The sequence below is a fragment of the Haliotis asinina genome, chromosome 4 (assembly GCF_037392515.1).
Source record: "Haliotis asinina isolate JCU_RB_2024 chromosome 4, JCU_Hal_asi_v2, whole genome shotgun sequence".
NCBI lineage: Eukaryota > Metazoa > Mollusca > Gastropoda > Lepetellida > Haliotidae > Haliotis > Haliotis asinina.
In genome coordinates, this window is record NC_090283.1 from 27,798,417 (window position 1) to 27,813,527 (window position 15,111).

Consider the following 15,111-nt stretch of genomic DNA (forward strand, 5'->3'; position numbering starts at 1 on the left):
CATGAGTTACCAGTGTATTACATTAATAATATAACACAGTAAAACCTCAGTAGCAGCTGGATCACGGGCTCAATGTGGGCTGAAAAGAGATCGACTGTTAAAGGAGAGCAAATCACGGTGTCCGTTCAGAAGATGAGAGGTGTTGGTTATATCTGTGATGTGCTGATTCTTTGTCTCAATATTGGTGGCATTTATACATACGGTAGCCACATTCGCAATGGGACGGCAGTCTGGCGTGGTTTGGCATTTGCATTCCTCGTCAACTGTGTCCTCACAACGTGTGTTGGATGGTTACACACAGTTCGGTTGTTTTACATAGCCATACTCGACGACGTCTTCAAGTCTCGAGGTGCTTTGAAGCTGATGTTTGCAGTCTATGCTTTGTACTTATCAAGCATGCAGACATGCATGGTGTTTCTGTCAAAGCGCTTGACCAAGCTAGGGAAGGAAATCAAGACTAGAGGAGATGGACTAAGTCGGAGATGGATCATCATATTCCATGTGTCTCTGTTGTTGACACTAGTTACGTCTATCATTTTATTCACTATTTATGTATTCACAAATTCAAATGACGACGCTGACTCGAAGACGTCCATTGTGTTCCTTTATGTACTGCCATTTCATCTCAACTCGCCTCAAGGACACATCTGTCTTGGACTCTTCTACTATGTTTTCGGGTTCAATCTCTTCAGGATGGTGATTTGGCTTTTCCTTACGGGTGTTCTATGTTATCACATCAGATACAAATTCATCGACATCAAATGCAAACTGGAAGACATTTCCTCCACAACCATTATCAGATATGATGTTATTGAAGAACTGCGACACACATATGAACAAGTGATTGACTACATGCGAGAAGTGGACACAGTTCTGTCATGGCGGGCTCTTCTCATGTTGGCAACTGTCCTGTTCACTGACTGCTTTTCTATATACTGCATTAAGGTTTGGTCCGCAGGAAAGGAGGAGTTCATTGTCTTCGTGGCTACTGTTTGCTTTACCAATGTTGTTCTTTTAGCACATATCATCTTGTCAGCTCAAGTTCACAGTGCAGTAAGTAACGTACAGTGTTTTTAACGCATGAATTCAAATATGTCGCTTATATATTTGTAACGAAACACAACCAGTTTCATTATCTGTTTGGATTATAAGTGTGAGTAATGTCTGCACAGTAGCAGTACTGGAAATCAGGAAGTAAGGACTGTCTTTATACACCAAACAACGGGAACATTTTCTTTCGATGTTCAATATAATGTGTGTCTTTCATTTCATGGATACTTTCAGGGAAAAGCAGTAGGTGATGTCCTGCCAAAAATACACCTGAGTGACAACAGTGTGGATACAGGAATATCGGTACGATGAAGGTCGAGAAGATGTCCATTTTAGGGTTTGGCAGAGTAGTCAAGTTGGTGATGGCGTGCGCTTGTCACCGTAAGGGACAGGTCTTTATATGAGAGCTTGAAAAGCCAATTCAGCTATACATGTCGTTTACTTACATTTTACTCTTTTCTAAACACAACTACACCAGCTCGAATTTGATTTCAATGCTGTGAATTGATTATGTTGTAAACTGCTGTAATTAATTCCCTTTCATTTCATAACATACACAAAAAATCCAGTCGGGTTTTGAAGTATGGGGAACAGGTCAAGCACATCACTTTCAGTTACCTATGGAATCCGAGAAGGGACATTGTCGCGTTGTCGCATTGTCGCGTTGTCGCCCTCTCAAAAACAAGCAAAATGAAGCAAAAACTAACCAAAGCGCGACAATGCGACAATGCGACAATGCGACAACGCGACATTTCGCCTGTTTGTCGCATTGTCGCGATGTCGCGTGTCGCGTTTCGAATAACATTTTCTCTGTTCCTCCAAAGTGCGACACGCGACATAGCGACACTTTTCAAGGTCAAAATATGTCGCGTTGTCGCATTGTCGCCCTATCTACGATGTGTAAAAAAACCCTAAACATTTACTAAAACGCGTTGTCGCCCTTTTCGATTACCGATGCGCATGCGTAGAAAGTCAATTATAGTACGCATGCGCAGGAAAGGTTAAACTCTGTTTAACACTTCAATGGTCCTTTTGATACTTCGAATGGTTTTTAAAGTGAAGTAGTGCTTGAAATGGTAGTTGGGCTGCTTTTCTTGAACTTAATGCAAATATTCATTGTTGGTTAGAAAATTATTTTATATATAAATGTATTTAGTGAATGAAGTGTGTTTTAGCAGCAAGACAAATACTTGCGCAACTTTTCATTGTAATCAGGGCACACGTTTGCCTCGTCATTCAAGGCGGGGCAATTTGCTGTGCAGATTAATGTCTCTTTGTCACACCAGATAGCTATTATCATAAGTTCGAATCCCAGCACCATACACATTAATCACTTTGAACATTTCGCCGGTATCCAGATGACAGGTTGTGAGAAACTGAAATATTGTTAAAATTCAAGCCACATCGGCAGAAACATCAGGTCATGTCATGTCCTCGAATGGGTCACTATGTTCCATAATGTGGCTCCTGACACAGTTTCATGGTACAGTCCTGTCCGACGCTGATGAACTTGTTCGAGATCTGCCTCTGTTCAGCCAGCAGTGGATGGATACCAAGTAGAATGAGATATCACGTAACCACCAGACACGTCAAAGACAGTTTAGGTCGGCTTTGAACGTGATAATGGGAAAACGCCATACAAATGGACTGTTATCATTGTGATATACTACCCCAAGAAATAAACGCATAGACGAGAAATCTGTTGAAAAAAGTTTCAAACATGTATAACTCGTCCATAAATAGACTTTAGTGCATGAATTTTACATCAGTAATGAGTGCATGTGCTTTAGAAGAAGGTAATGTCTATAAAACAAATAATATACTTCTAGACAGCGAAGACGTTGATGACGACGTAGCACGACCCTGACGTCGGGTTTTCTGCTTCTCAAACGAATCTCTTTCAGCCTGTTCCGTACAGTTTGACCTGACATCCTCTGAAGGCCAGGTGCCCTGGCTGTTGTGCTCTCACCCGTGGGAGTACCATCACGCAACTGTAGTACCCGCATGTACCTATTTGAGTTGCAGTGGTAACTCTAGATCTGCCTGCAAAGGGGCAGTGACTTCTTATATCTGTTTGGCTGCAACGAGCTGCAAGTCATTATATCTTGCTCAGACTAACATTCAGACGCCTGGCAACAGAAGAGTTGTAAAAATACAAATCGCCTATGCGTTTCTTTTGGAGGGATGGTTTATTAGAAACGATGAAATAGCTTGGTAGTGTTGCGTACCCTTGAAGTGCCAGAAACCAAGTCTCCCTCCTTCCCTCCTCCTACTCTGCGACGCTCCACTCCATTCCACACCACACCTCTCCTCTCCCCTCCTCCTCCTTCACTCCTCCGGCGCTCCGTTCTACTCCGCTCCACCCTAGCCCACTCCTCTCCGCTTCGCTCCACACCACTCCTCACTCCTCCACCGCTGCACTCTCTCAAGGTTTGGCAAGATTCGCAAATTAGCAAGGTATTTCAATACAATAATGTGTTGTCATGTCTGTTTTCAGTTCTATTTGAATCCTGTCTTATTAACCCTGCATGTGAGATAATTCACAATATAGTGGATACTTGATCAAGCGATACTTATGTACTTGTATCGTTTGAAACATGCACCTACTGAATCATAATATTCTTCAGCAAAATGGACAGTTTGAATACGGCATTCCATTAACCACGCACCCTTAACCCACACACTAACACGGCAACATGGATGTTCATTTATCATTGTTCTGAGTTCGAATCACGGGTATCTCAGCTCTTCACGAAATGTCGCATTGTCGCATTGTCGCGTGTCGCGTTTTAGTTAATATCTTATAATTCACACTGTAGTCAATATTTTAACAAAACGCGACGCGCGACAATGCGACAATGAGACATTTCATCAAAATGTCGCGTTGTCGCATTGTCGCGTGTCGCGTTTTAGTTAATATCTTATAATACATACTGTAGTCAATATTTTAACAAAGCGCGACGCGCGGTAATGCGTGAATACGACATTTCATCAAAATTTTATTAGTTACGGCGGAATGTTAAAAAAATATGACAAGCATGATTATTTTTCGATATTTTTAAAGGGTTCAGATATCCAGGGATCGACATCAGAACAATGATAAATGAACGTACATCTAGTCGTGAAGTCCAGAGTGGTTGAGTGTCGTTGCTTAACGGAATGGTTCTGTTCAGACTGACCCTTTTGCTGAATTTGTTTTTGATATAACAGCCGTAGGTTTACAACGATACAAGTACATGTATATCGCTGGATCTAGTAACCGTATGAAAAAATTATGAGGCATATTGTGAATCAGGCTATGTGCAGGATTAATAATATAGGATTCAAACAGAAATGAAAACGGGCATCACAATACATCATTGTAATGAAATACCGTGCTATTTATACCAATAAACCTTGGGTGAGTGGAGTGGAGCGGCGAGAAGAGTGAGAGGAGTGAGGGAGGGAAAGCTGGTTTCTTGCACTACAAGTGTACGCAACTCTACCAAGTGATGTCATTGTTTCTAATATCCTACTGTCAACAGTCCATTTGTAAGGCGTTTTCCCATTATCACGTTCAAAGTCGACCAAAACTGTCATTGAGGTGACGGATGGTTCAGTGATATCTCATTCTACTTGGTATCCATCCACTGCTGGCTGAACAGAGGCAGATCTCAGACAAATTCATCAGCGTCGGACAGGACTGTACCACGAAACTGTCAGGAGCCACATTATGGAATATAGTGAGCCATCACCTGATGAATTTGCCGATGTGGCTTGAATTTTAAAAATATTTTAGTTTTTCACAACCTATAATCACAACCTGTCATTGAAATCTCCAAAGTGATTAATGTGTATGGTGCTGGTATTCGAACGTATGGTAATAACTATCTGGTGTGACTAAGAGACTAACTCTGCTCAGTGTGCCGTAATTACAATGAATAGTTGCGCTACTAATTCGTTTTGCTGCTAGAACACACTTGACTGGCTAAATACATTTTCAATATGTAAAACAATAAAGAAGGATTTGCATTAAGTTCAAGAAGAGAAGGCCCATTGCCATTTCGAGCACTATTTCAATTTAAAAACCATTGGAGGTAACGAAAGACCAGTGAAGTCTGGAATAGAGTATAACATTTTCTGCGCATGCGTAGATTAAATGACTTTCTACACATGCGCACCGGTAACAAAAAGGGCGACAACGCGACAATGCGACATACATTTTGTCGCATTGTCGTGTGTCGCGTTTCAGTTAATTTGTTAAATGCATACTATGGTCAATATTTTAATAAAGCGCGACACGCGACAGTGCGACATCGCGACATTTTGATGAAATGTCGCGTTGTCGCATTGTCGCGTGTCGCGTTTTAGTGAATTCTTACATATCTTAGATAGGGCGACAATGCGACAACGCGACATATTTTGACCTTGAAAAGTGTCGCTATGTCGCGTGTCGCACTTTGGAGGAACAGAGAAAATGTTATTCGAAACGCGACACGCGACATCGCGACAATGCGACAAACAGGCGAAATGTCGCGTTGTCGCATTGTCGCATTGTCGCGCTTTGGTTAATTTTTGCTTCATTTTGCTTGTTTTTGAGAGGGCGACAACGCGACAATGCGACAACGCGACAATGTCCCTTCTCGGATTCCATAGTTACCTGAGTTTCAGATGACCCTTCAGACTGAAACATTGACCAAAACAACGTTTAACTCTACTAAATCTGTTTTCACACAATTTAAACATGGAACAGTTCAGCTATTCGACATAAGTGGCCTATCTTCTGTATTCAGGTGCAGCTGTTTTTGACCCAGGTTCTGGGATCCGATGTCGGGATATCAGTGGCTGGATTCTTTGTCATACAGAAGTCTACTTTCCTCACGGTAAGTAAAGATGTGGGTTTTTCATGAAACATGTTAATGTTTGATAAAATGTCTTTATTCATGGTTAACGATCTAAACTGCCAAATCACTGGAATGGAAAACTGACCCTATAAAAAATGACAACACGGTCATTTCCGTCATCCATTCGTAGACAGCACCACCTCTGTGTTTATTCAATTTTCTGTGCGAAGGAAGGTCACTAAAACATCAAATATCAAACACATCCATCCGTTATGAGAGGTTTCATATTTGTGGAGCAGACCAAATGTTCCGTAACCGTTGTGTCCTTCAAAGGAGAGGGAGATTTTTCCAAGATTTGGACGGTCACGCATATATGTTTTCACTCTCTTGCGTTGCTTGTCACTGTGACCACTCGAGTATTGGACGTCCTCTTATACAAACCATGCTCGCACCATAATTTGTCCGACAAAATATTATCTGATTTATTTCAGTATGAAAATGAAACGTAGGAAATACAGAGCGGGACCTAGGTAATGTGGTCAGAAATATCAAACGACTAAATGTCCATTCTAGAAATAATAGATGTGTCTCAGATGTGTTTTCCATCATGCTAAATTCCTTTGACGCATAAGCTTCTATGCCTCCGGTTGACCTCCCTTAGCAAATGACAACATAGATCCAGTGATCAAAGTAAGTACTCCCACGAAGATAAGCTCTGTGTCAGAACAGGAACGATGGAGACGGTGACGTAGACCTGTTTTCTATTTATTTACCTTTTCTATAGTAGATGTCAAGATTCGGGTGACACAGCATTCAGACGAGATCCCTAGGTAACATTCTAGGTCAATATTATGGATTATATGTCAGTACAATTGTTGCAACGCCTCTTTGATATTAACATATCTTATTGCAGATTTCTCCATTCAGCAAATAGCATGTTTAGGCCCAAACTATACCCATTCATGTGATTTGTAACTTCCACATACTTAATCAGTTCAGCTTAAGTAACTGCAGTGTTTATTTTCAGATCGTTGAGACGCTGATGACGTATTCGGCTGTTGTTTTGCAGCTCCCTTCGTCACAAGCTTGACAGGTTGATGGAGAAATCAGTTCGACAGTCATTGTTTAAAGGAACCAGTTGGCTCTTCTTTTTGAATGGTTATCAGCGAAAGCAGTGTTATTGTTAGTATGGACAGTTGAGCCTAATAATAGTTACGGCTTGGTAAATATGTGAGTGATACACGTTTTCAGGAACTACTTTAAATTAGCTTCATGACAGCGACGGAAAGTCTCCTTGTTCACTGTATTATTGTCAAATGTTCGCTTAGGTTTAGGTCAGACTTTTCTTGACATGTTAATAGTTCTGTTCATAAACGTCCTTAAATAAGCATATATATATATATATATATATATATATATGTATGTAGTTAGCACGGACCAAGATTTACTTTGAAATAGATCTAATGCCAATGTTTACAAATCATTAATGATCAATAATGAACAAATTACGAGAGTCATATTAACTCATTTAATCGTGATATCTGTTTGGCTGCTTTTACCTTCAAGTGATGGAATCAAATGCTAAGCACGCACTTTGCATTTGAATCGAATCAGATCCCGAGTTAGCAGTACATTGCCTTCCTCACTTGGAACAACCGAAATCAGTGTTGGTGAATCACAGGAACGATGTGGGCTGCAAAGAGATCGACTGAAACAGAAGACCAAGATACGGTGTCTGTTCAGAAGATGAGAGGAGTGGGCTACATCTATGATGTGTTGATTCTATGTCAAAATATGTGTGGCATGTATACGTATGGTAGCCGCATTTGCAATGGGTCAGCAGGTTGGCGTGTTTTGGCATTTGTATTCCTCGTCAACTGTGTTTTCACAACGTGTATTGGATGGCTACACACAGTTCGGTTGTTTTACATAGCAGTACTTGACGACATATTCAAGTCTCAGGGGGCATTAAAACTGACACTTGCAGTCTACAATTTGTACTTATCAAGCATGCAGACATGCATGGTGTGTCTTTCAAAGCGTTTGACCAAGCTAGGGAAAGAAATCAGGAATAAAGGAGATGGACTAAGTCCGAGATGGATCGTCATATTCCATGTGTCTCTGATACTGACAATACTGACATCTATCATTACGTCCAGTATTTTTGCATTTATAATTTCAAATGACGATGCTGGATCGAACACGTCCCTTGCATACCTTTACACTCAGCCATTCGATCACAACTCACTTGAAGGACGCATTTGTCTTGGACACTTTTTCTATAGTGGCGCTTTTGCTCTCTTCAGGGAGGTGATATGGCTTCTCCTTACTGGTGTTCTCTGTTACCACATCAGGTACAAATTCATCGACATCAAATGCAAACTGGAAGACATTTCCTCCACATCTGTCATCAGATGTGATGTTATTGAAGAACTGCGACACACATATGAACAGGCGATTGACTACATGCGAGAAGTGGACACCGTTCTGTCATGGCGGGCTCTGCTCATGCTGGCAACTGTCCTGTTCACTGACTGCTTTTCCATTTATGACATAAAGATTTGGTCTGCAGGGAAAGAGGAATTCATTTTCTTCATTATGTTTCTTTGCTTTTCCAATGCCTTTCTACTGGCAGTCATCGTCCTATCAGCGCAAGTCCATAGTGCAGTAAGTATATTTATGAATTATTTAGCACACAACAAGCAATGTATTATCATGATATCCTTTCAGTTTCACTTGTCCGATTATTGTTACAAATATTCAGCTGTAGACCCAAATATAATAAGTAGGAATCTTTATGTCCAAATGTCTGGTTGGTAGGATGTGATATCATCAATGAATTATATTACACAAGCTTTCTATACCTTCAGGCAAAATCAGTCGGTCATGCCCTGCCGAAAATACAGCCGAGTAACAACGATGTGGAGACTGGAATATCGGTACGGTAATGTTCCATCAGAGTAACATATTTTAAACTTATCCCATCTCACGTACTCACGTATTGTATTGTACATTCATTCATTCTCTCTCTCTCTCTCTCTCTCTCTCTCTCTCTCTCTCTCTCTCTCTCTGAACATAAGAAAGTTGGGTCCCACCAACGAACCCGAATTGCACATTTAACCACTGTTTTCTACCAGATATCTACTTTTTTATTTATTTTATTTTTTATATTTTCTTTCTTTTTTCTTTCTCTCTTTCTGTCTTTCTTTATTTATTTTGTTTATTTACTTATCTATTATTTTTTTTTCGGGGGGGGGGGGGGGGGGTATTTTTTGCTTATTTTCAAGACACAGCTTGTTTTCACAGACAATTCTATCAAAATCACTTATTGCTATAATGGATATAAATCGTCATGTTACAAGCAGTGTCATGCAAAATACATATTTGACTACGAGTAGGAAGCAGTTTTGAACTTTTAACTTGATGGGGAAAAAAACATAGTCCAATTGATTCTCAAACTGACCGTGACGCCACGATTTTAGAAAATGGCGGCGGCCTGTCACGAACATACGTTAGTCCCAGAATAAATGCTATTTAGGATTGTTTACACCGAGTTACAAAATCTGTATTACTTTCTACTGATAGTAAATGTGTATTTGATTGATAAACAATAGGATTTTGCATGACATTGCTTATAACATAACAATTTCACTCTTGAAAGCGAGGTGGGTGTCAATATTATACACTGACAATATTAGTGTCACTTCGACCAAAACCTCGATCGCAGCAAGTTGTGTCATGCAAAATCCTTTTGGTTCTCAATTATTTACTAGTAAGTAGTTTTGATTTTTGTTAACTCGATGGAAACAAGTCTAAATATACTCTTTTTTTTAAAAAAAGTAGGGGAACCTGACCTTTGAAGTCTCTTAGAAAGTAACCCATTGAAGAATGTTACAATGACATTCATCTTGGGTATGCAGTAGCATTTTACGTTATCACCAAAAACAAACACACTGCATGGGAAGCACGTGCACAACGTGGGAGCCTCCTACATGTGCACGGGGTGTCATCATGAATCTTGACGTTTTTTCAGGCAGGTCGATAGATCACTGTAGACCATTTTTCCGATAATTTAATTGCATCTGTGCATGGTCAGGGTCACAACACACTACCGACTGAAAATTGTAAATCTGAAATTTTCATGTCCTACTCCAGTCACCTAACAAGGGGGATACCTGAACGAACAACATTGCTTTGAATAATAGCCATGTGGTGATGCATTCTCAGAACATCCATTCTTATTGTATGAACAATGATTAAATCCAGTGTCTCTCCCAATTTCGACAATCGTACATTGTAAGTACAGTTCCCCTACTTTTTGTCAAGAGTATAGCATCTTCTATCTTGGAAGCGAGGTAGGTGTCCAACCACCTGATTATATACGTACAGGATTCCACAAAGCTTGCTTTGCACTCACATATTTAGCACGAACTGAGGTGTCCCGTGGAAATCTGTGCATGGTGACACCATCACCCGACGCCTGGGAGCACTTACTGGCAACCTAACGATTCGGCATGTCTTTGTTGACGTCGAGAAATAAGCAATTTGACGAGCTTGTTACACATTTTATATACAACCTCCTGAAAATCACATGACGTCACCGCAGGGCTCTAGCGACAGAGTTACGTAACCTGTCTGCGTTTTCGTTTGAACGCGAGAGGGACGGGGGAGACTTTTGGCAACTTTTAATCGCTTGGTATTAATCAACCACGCGTTTTTTTTCTTAAGAAAACAATTGGTGTTCCACAAGTCTTTCATAGGTAATGGATAAAATGAGTAAAAAGATTTCTCCCAAACTGATCCGCATATATGAACAACTGATAGAGAAACGAGGGTGATGGGCTCCGTTATCAGATATGATCCTTCTGGACAAGACTCTGGATATCTTTTTTATCAACTCAACTACATTGTGCTTATAGGAATAGGAAAGGACTGGCACAGCAAAGAATTGGTGGCTTTGACCTTGCTTTTAGCATTGAGCTGCAGATTGTGTTAAAGCGGGATTTGTACTCTGCCCGAAGTCTGTCTTGAAATCTGGGCATTCTGGAGCTTGTCTCGAACTTGATTTTCAAGACAGGCCTGATCTTCCACAGCATACTCAATATATTCCGATTACTGCCCCAATATAACTTGACCAAACCATCATGACGTACCTGACATGTTTCAAATGTCGAGTCCAAAAGTCATACCAATATCATTAGAAAAGGACTTGACAAGGAAAGCCTGTTCTGTCAAACTGGCATTTGCTTTGTCAAGGAGTTCGATGTCATCCATGCAAATTAAATGAGTAAGTGGTGTTGGTGATCTGTGCTGAGGAGGTCCAGGATGGCAACCCTCCTCCCAACTGAGCAGAACGCTCAAAGGATTTAAAGGCAAGCAAGAAAGCAAAGGACTAACGGACCCCCCTGGAACATTCTCCTTCTGATTGGAATAGATTCCGAAGTCTTCACCTGCTCACCTAGTTACTCAGGCAGGTCAATACAATCAAGTGACATCAGATCAACTGATCAGGGATAGAGTCATATGTTTTTTGTAGTCAATCCAGCACACGATGAGGTTGCGGTGGTGTGTTTTAATCTCTTTCAAAATCATTTTACGTACGAGAAGTTGATCCTTGCACTCCTGGCATGCCTTTCAGGCTCCCTCTGCTATCTACTAACTGGAACAGCAGTAAGACGACACGATTGTGTACTATTCATGTGATAGGTCAGAAGTCTTTTCAGATTAGTTAAGCCTCCTTTTTGGTGACGGAGTATTATGCAGGCTGTGCAAAACCATGGGGGGACTTTGCCTGTATCCTGTAAATAGAAGCAGTGAAGTAATGGTGTTTGGACACACGGGAACACTTTCAGGTAAAGGTTTCGAATGCCACCAGGCTCTGCAGCTGTATCAGATTTCCACTATTCGATAACACGTTTCAGGCAATTTGGTGAGATGAAACACACAAACGACCAACATATTTTCTCAAGCATTGCTTTTGGTTTGCCAGCCGTAACTGGGATTAAAATACGCCTATTCTGGCCCACCACACAGAAGCCCTTATTATTATTATTATGTTTCACAGATTAATGTGAAAATACAGCAGAGAGGGTTGGGGTGATCCTGGCACAGTCAGCCTGGTAAGGCTCATCAACAGCTCAGGGCCCTAGCCCCCTCTACATGCAACCCAGAATGAGAATGGGACTCCTTTCAGGAAACGCTGCCTAGTCGAACCCACCAAGAACTTTCCCGATAATATAGGAATCCCCAACACCGCAGCCTTCTGAATAATCTGATTGTGAGGTTCTATTTGTGAGCACCGTACTTGTGGTCACAGGTTTAAAGCAAAGGGCAGTTACACAATAACTAACGAGTGACGGGACATGACAGATTTTCTTTCTCGAGCTAAATTGAGTAATATAACGAGGGGAAGGTGGATGTGGGACTCTTTATATCCCCACGCGTGGTACGGCTTCTTTTCCAAGAATTACCGCTCTTAAAAGGGTGTACTACCCAAGGCTAAATAGTCCCTTGGAAACATTTTTTCTCAACTAGTATAACTTCAGTGCATAGATTTTAAAATATCAAAAATACATATGTGTTTTCTGTACTTGATTGCTTGAACTATGCATTAATTGGAAACAACCCCGTATTATATCAAATTTGCTTGTGAGTAGCTGGTTTGGAGTACAGACGTGACCGTCTCGGGCGCAGAGCTTTGGTTTGGAGTGGAGACGTGAGAACTTGTTCAGTAGCTGGTCCAACAATATGTGCAACATTTCCCAATATGTTGCCGCCAACCTTCACTCGGTCATTCTCATCTATTGAAGATGACATGTTCGTATACATCGACAAAAGAAGAGGGGTGGTTTGTGACGTCTCAACGTTGACGTTCGCTGTCTCGTTCCAATGATTTCAAGCACACGTGTTGCATCATTTTTGCAACATTGTTTTGTTGTTGTTGCTGTTGTTGTCTTTTTGTTTTGTTTTTGTACAGCTGATATTTCTAAGAGTGTACGGTGATGTACTGAGTTTACTGTGTAACAGGTTTCTTCCACGGGTGAACTTGAAAGTTTGAGTGTAAAACAATAAATGAAATGAAAAAGATGAATGAAGTCGTCCAGCATGCATATTCGTTTTAACCAATGAAACCGTTGATTGTTTGAAGCAGCCAATCAGGAATGACTTGCAGGAAAAATAAGACATCTAATACATTACTTTGAACTTCACTCACTCACTAAACTGAAACCACAGATTAAAACTGAAATATTTTGTTCAAAGTAGCGCTTGACTGTTCTGTCGTTCCCATTGTTACTCAAACAATCTGGAAATGGAAACAGAAACGCATTCAACATCCTTTGCCTTCAGGTGCAGCTGTTTTTGACCCAGGTTCTGGGATCCGATGTCGGGATATCAGTGGCTGGATTCTTTGTCATACAGAAGTCTACTTTCCTCACGGTAAATATGAAAGAGGATTTGGGATGGAAAAGCGATTTTATTCAGTAATTTATTATTGATAACTACTCGTTAGTAAACAAAACTGGCAAATTAATGATTAGAAAAACGGACTACATAAACATGACCACACAGTATCGTCTCTCACTTTCTAGGACGTCTACTTTTCTTTTGTATATTTCAGAAAATCAGACCGCATTAATAACAACTTTCGTCATTGACACATACCAATAAATCTGTAACGGAAATTGTCATGTTACTGATAAGGGTTGGTGAAAAGTCTGCATAAAGATGACACAATATCTTCACTCAGGTAAAAACGTTTGTGTTAATTTTCAGATCGTTGAGACGTTGATGACATATGCGGCTGTTGTTCTTCAACTCCCATCACCAGAGGCTTGACAGCTTGACATTGGGGTTGATTTTAATTTTACCTTCTTTAGTCGTTTAATGAGACACTGGAATTACTACCACTTGCTGGTTAACGGTACTTGAATCTGACAGAATATACATTGACAGAATATACAACTTTGTCTAATCGTTTTCCTCTGCCGTCATTGATTCCACAGCTACAACGTGTTACTCATAAAAGTCACAGTTTGAATGTACAGGTAACACACGCACGCACGCACGCACGCACGCACGCACACTGACACTAGTCTCTACCTTCAATAAGTTCGGCGTATTTGGGTGAATTTCTCAATTTCTTCAAAAACGTGGCTTCAAATAATATGGCACTACTTCATAAAGTGGGCAAATAAATAGGCAAAACATTGTAAATCTGGACACTTTTTAAAGCTACTTCAGCTATTGATTACTATTGATTCAACTATTGACTCAAATTTACACTTTAATTGTGTATTTTATCATATCAAGCTAAACATATCTTCGGCTTGCCATGTACACAAAATATGTAAACTAAACCGTTTTGCAAACCGTATTCTAATTAATGACGTATCATTTTCAACATTCTCAACATTTTTACCACTGAATGGAGCCACATTTGATATAAGAGTAATTCAAACGCTACCGTTAGTGTACTTTATTTATTATCTTTGACACAAAGAATTCACTTTTCACACATTTATAATTTCTTCCATATGTGAACACTTGTTTAATCAGTCGCCTCTTCGATTTCCACTACTGTAGACCTGTCTTCATATTATTTGAAAAAGTTTAATTGACAGACATTTCTATGACCGGCAATCTATGACCAGCACAAAAAGTTTCTTTGTTCCACAGTGTACATGTCCCAAATCTTGACTGCTTGTGAATTACCCCGTTTAATACTGTTCAGACAAATATGGTATGTTTGTTTGTCTTTTAACATACATGAGATCTCACGCCAGTGGAATATTGACTCTTCTGGTGACGTGTACTTCTACAAAAGGTCAACTTACATCAGATGGAGGCTCGTAGCAACGACAAGATATCTGGCAATCTGCCACATCCCGAGTGCACCAGCATGGTCCATTTTGAAATACGCAGTTGATTGGGGTTTAGGTACATAGATGTATGGAATAATGTGTTTGTATTCAATCATATGATAGACGTCAGGCCAGCGGAATATTGACACCTCTGTTCGCCTTTACCACTACAAGAGATCAGGTTACATTAGGCGGATGCTGTACAAAGGAACTACTAGATATCTGACTGGATGCAACATCCGGGTAGGCTGAATACACCTGCATGACCCGTGTGGACTTTTTTTTCGGATTTTTAACGTTTATGGTTTCTGATCATGATAACCTTATGGTTTAGTATAATTTGTTCATGACATTTACCGTCGCTTTACAAACATACA

General features: G+C 40.4%; 1 protein-coding gene and 1 long non-coding RNA gene across 2 annotated transcripts; both read left to right on the forward strand.

Annotated features, from left to right (window-relative positions):
• The first annotated feature begins 1,258 nt into the window (after window positions 1–1,258).
• On the forward strand, window positions 1,259–7,242 carry LOC137282443 (uncharacterized). Its single transcript, XR_010956814.1, has 3 exons — window positions 1,259–1,353; window positions 5,823–5,912; window positions 6,901–7,242. It is a non-coding gene; the product is annotated as an uncharacterized lncRNA (long non-coding RNA).
• An 89-nt stretch (window positions 7,243–7,331) lies between these two features.
• On the forward strand, window positions 7,332–14,786 carry LOC137282415 (gustatory receptor for bitter taste 93a-like). The gene is made up of 4 exons (XM_067814162.1): window positions 7,332–8,540; window positions 8,744–8,812; window positions 13,221–13,310; window positions 13,647–14,786. Exons 1-4 carry the CDS (start codon window positions 7,560–7,562, stop codon window positions 13,707–13,709), a joined length of 1,203 nt encoding a protein of 400 aa, XP_067670263.1. The 5' UTR covers window positions 7,332–7,559; the 3' UTR covers window positions 13,710–14,786.
• Window positions 14,787–15,111: the final 325 nt, after the last annotated feature.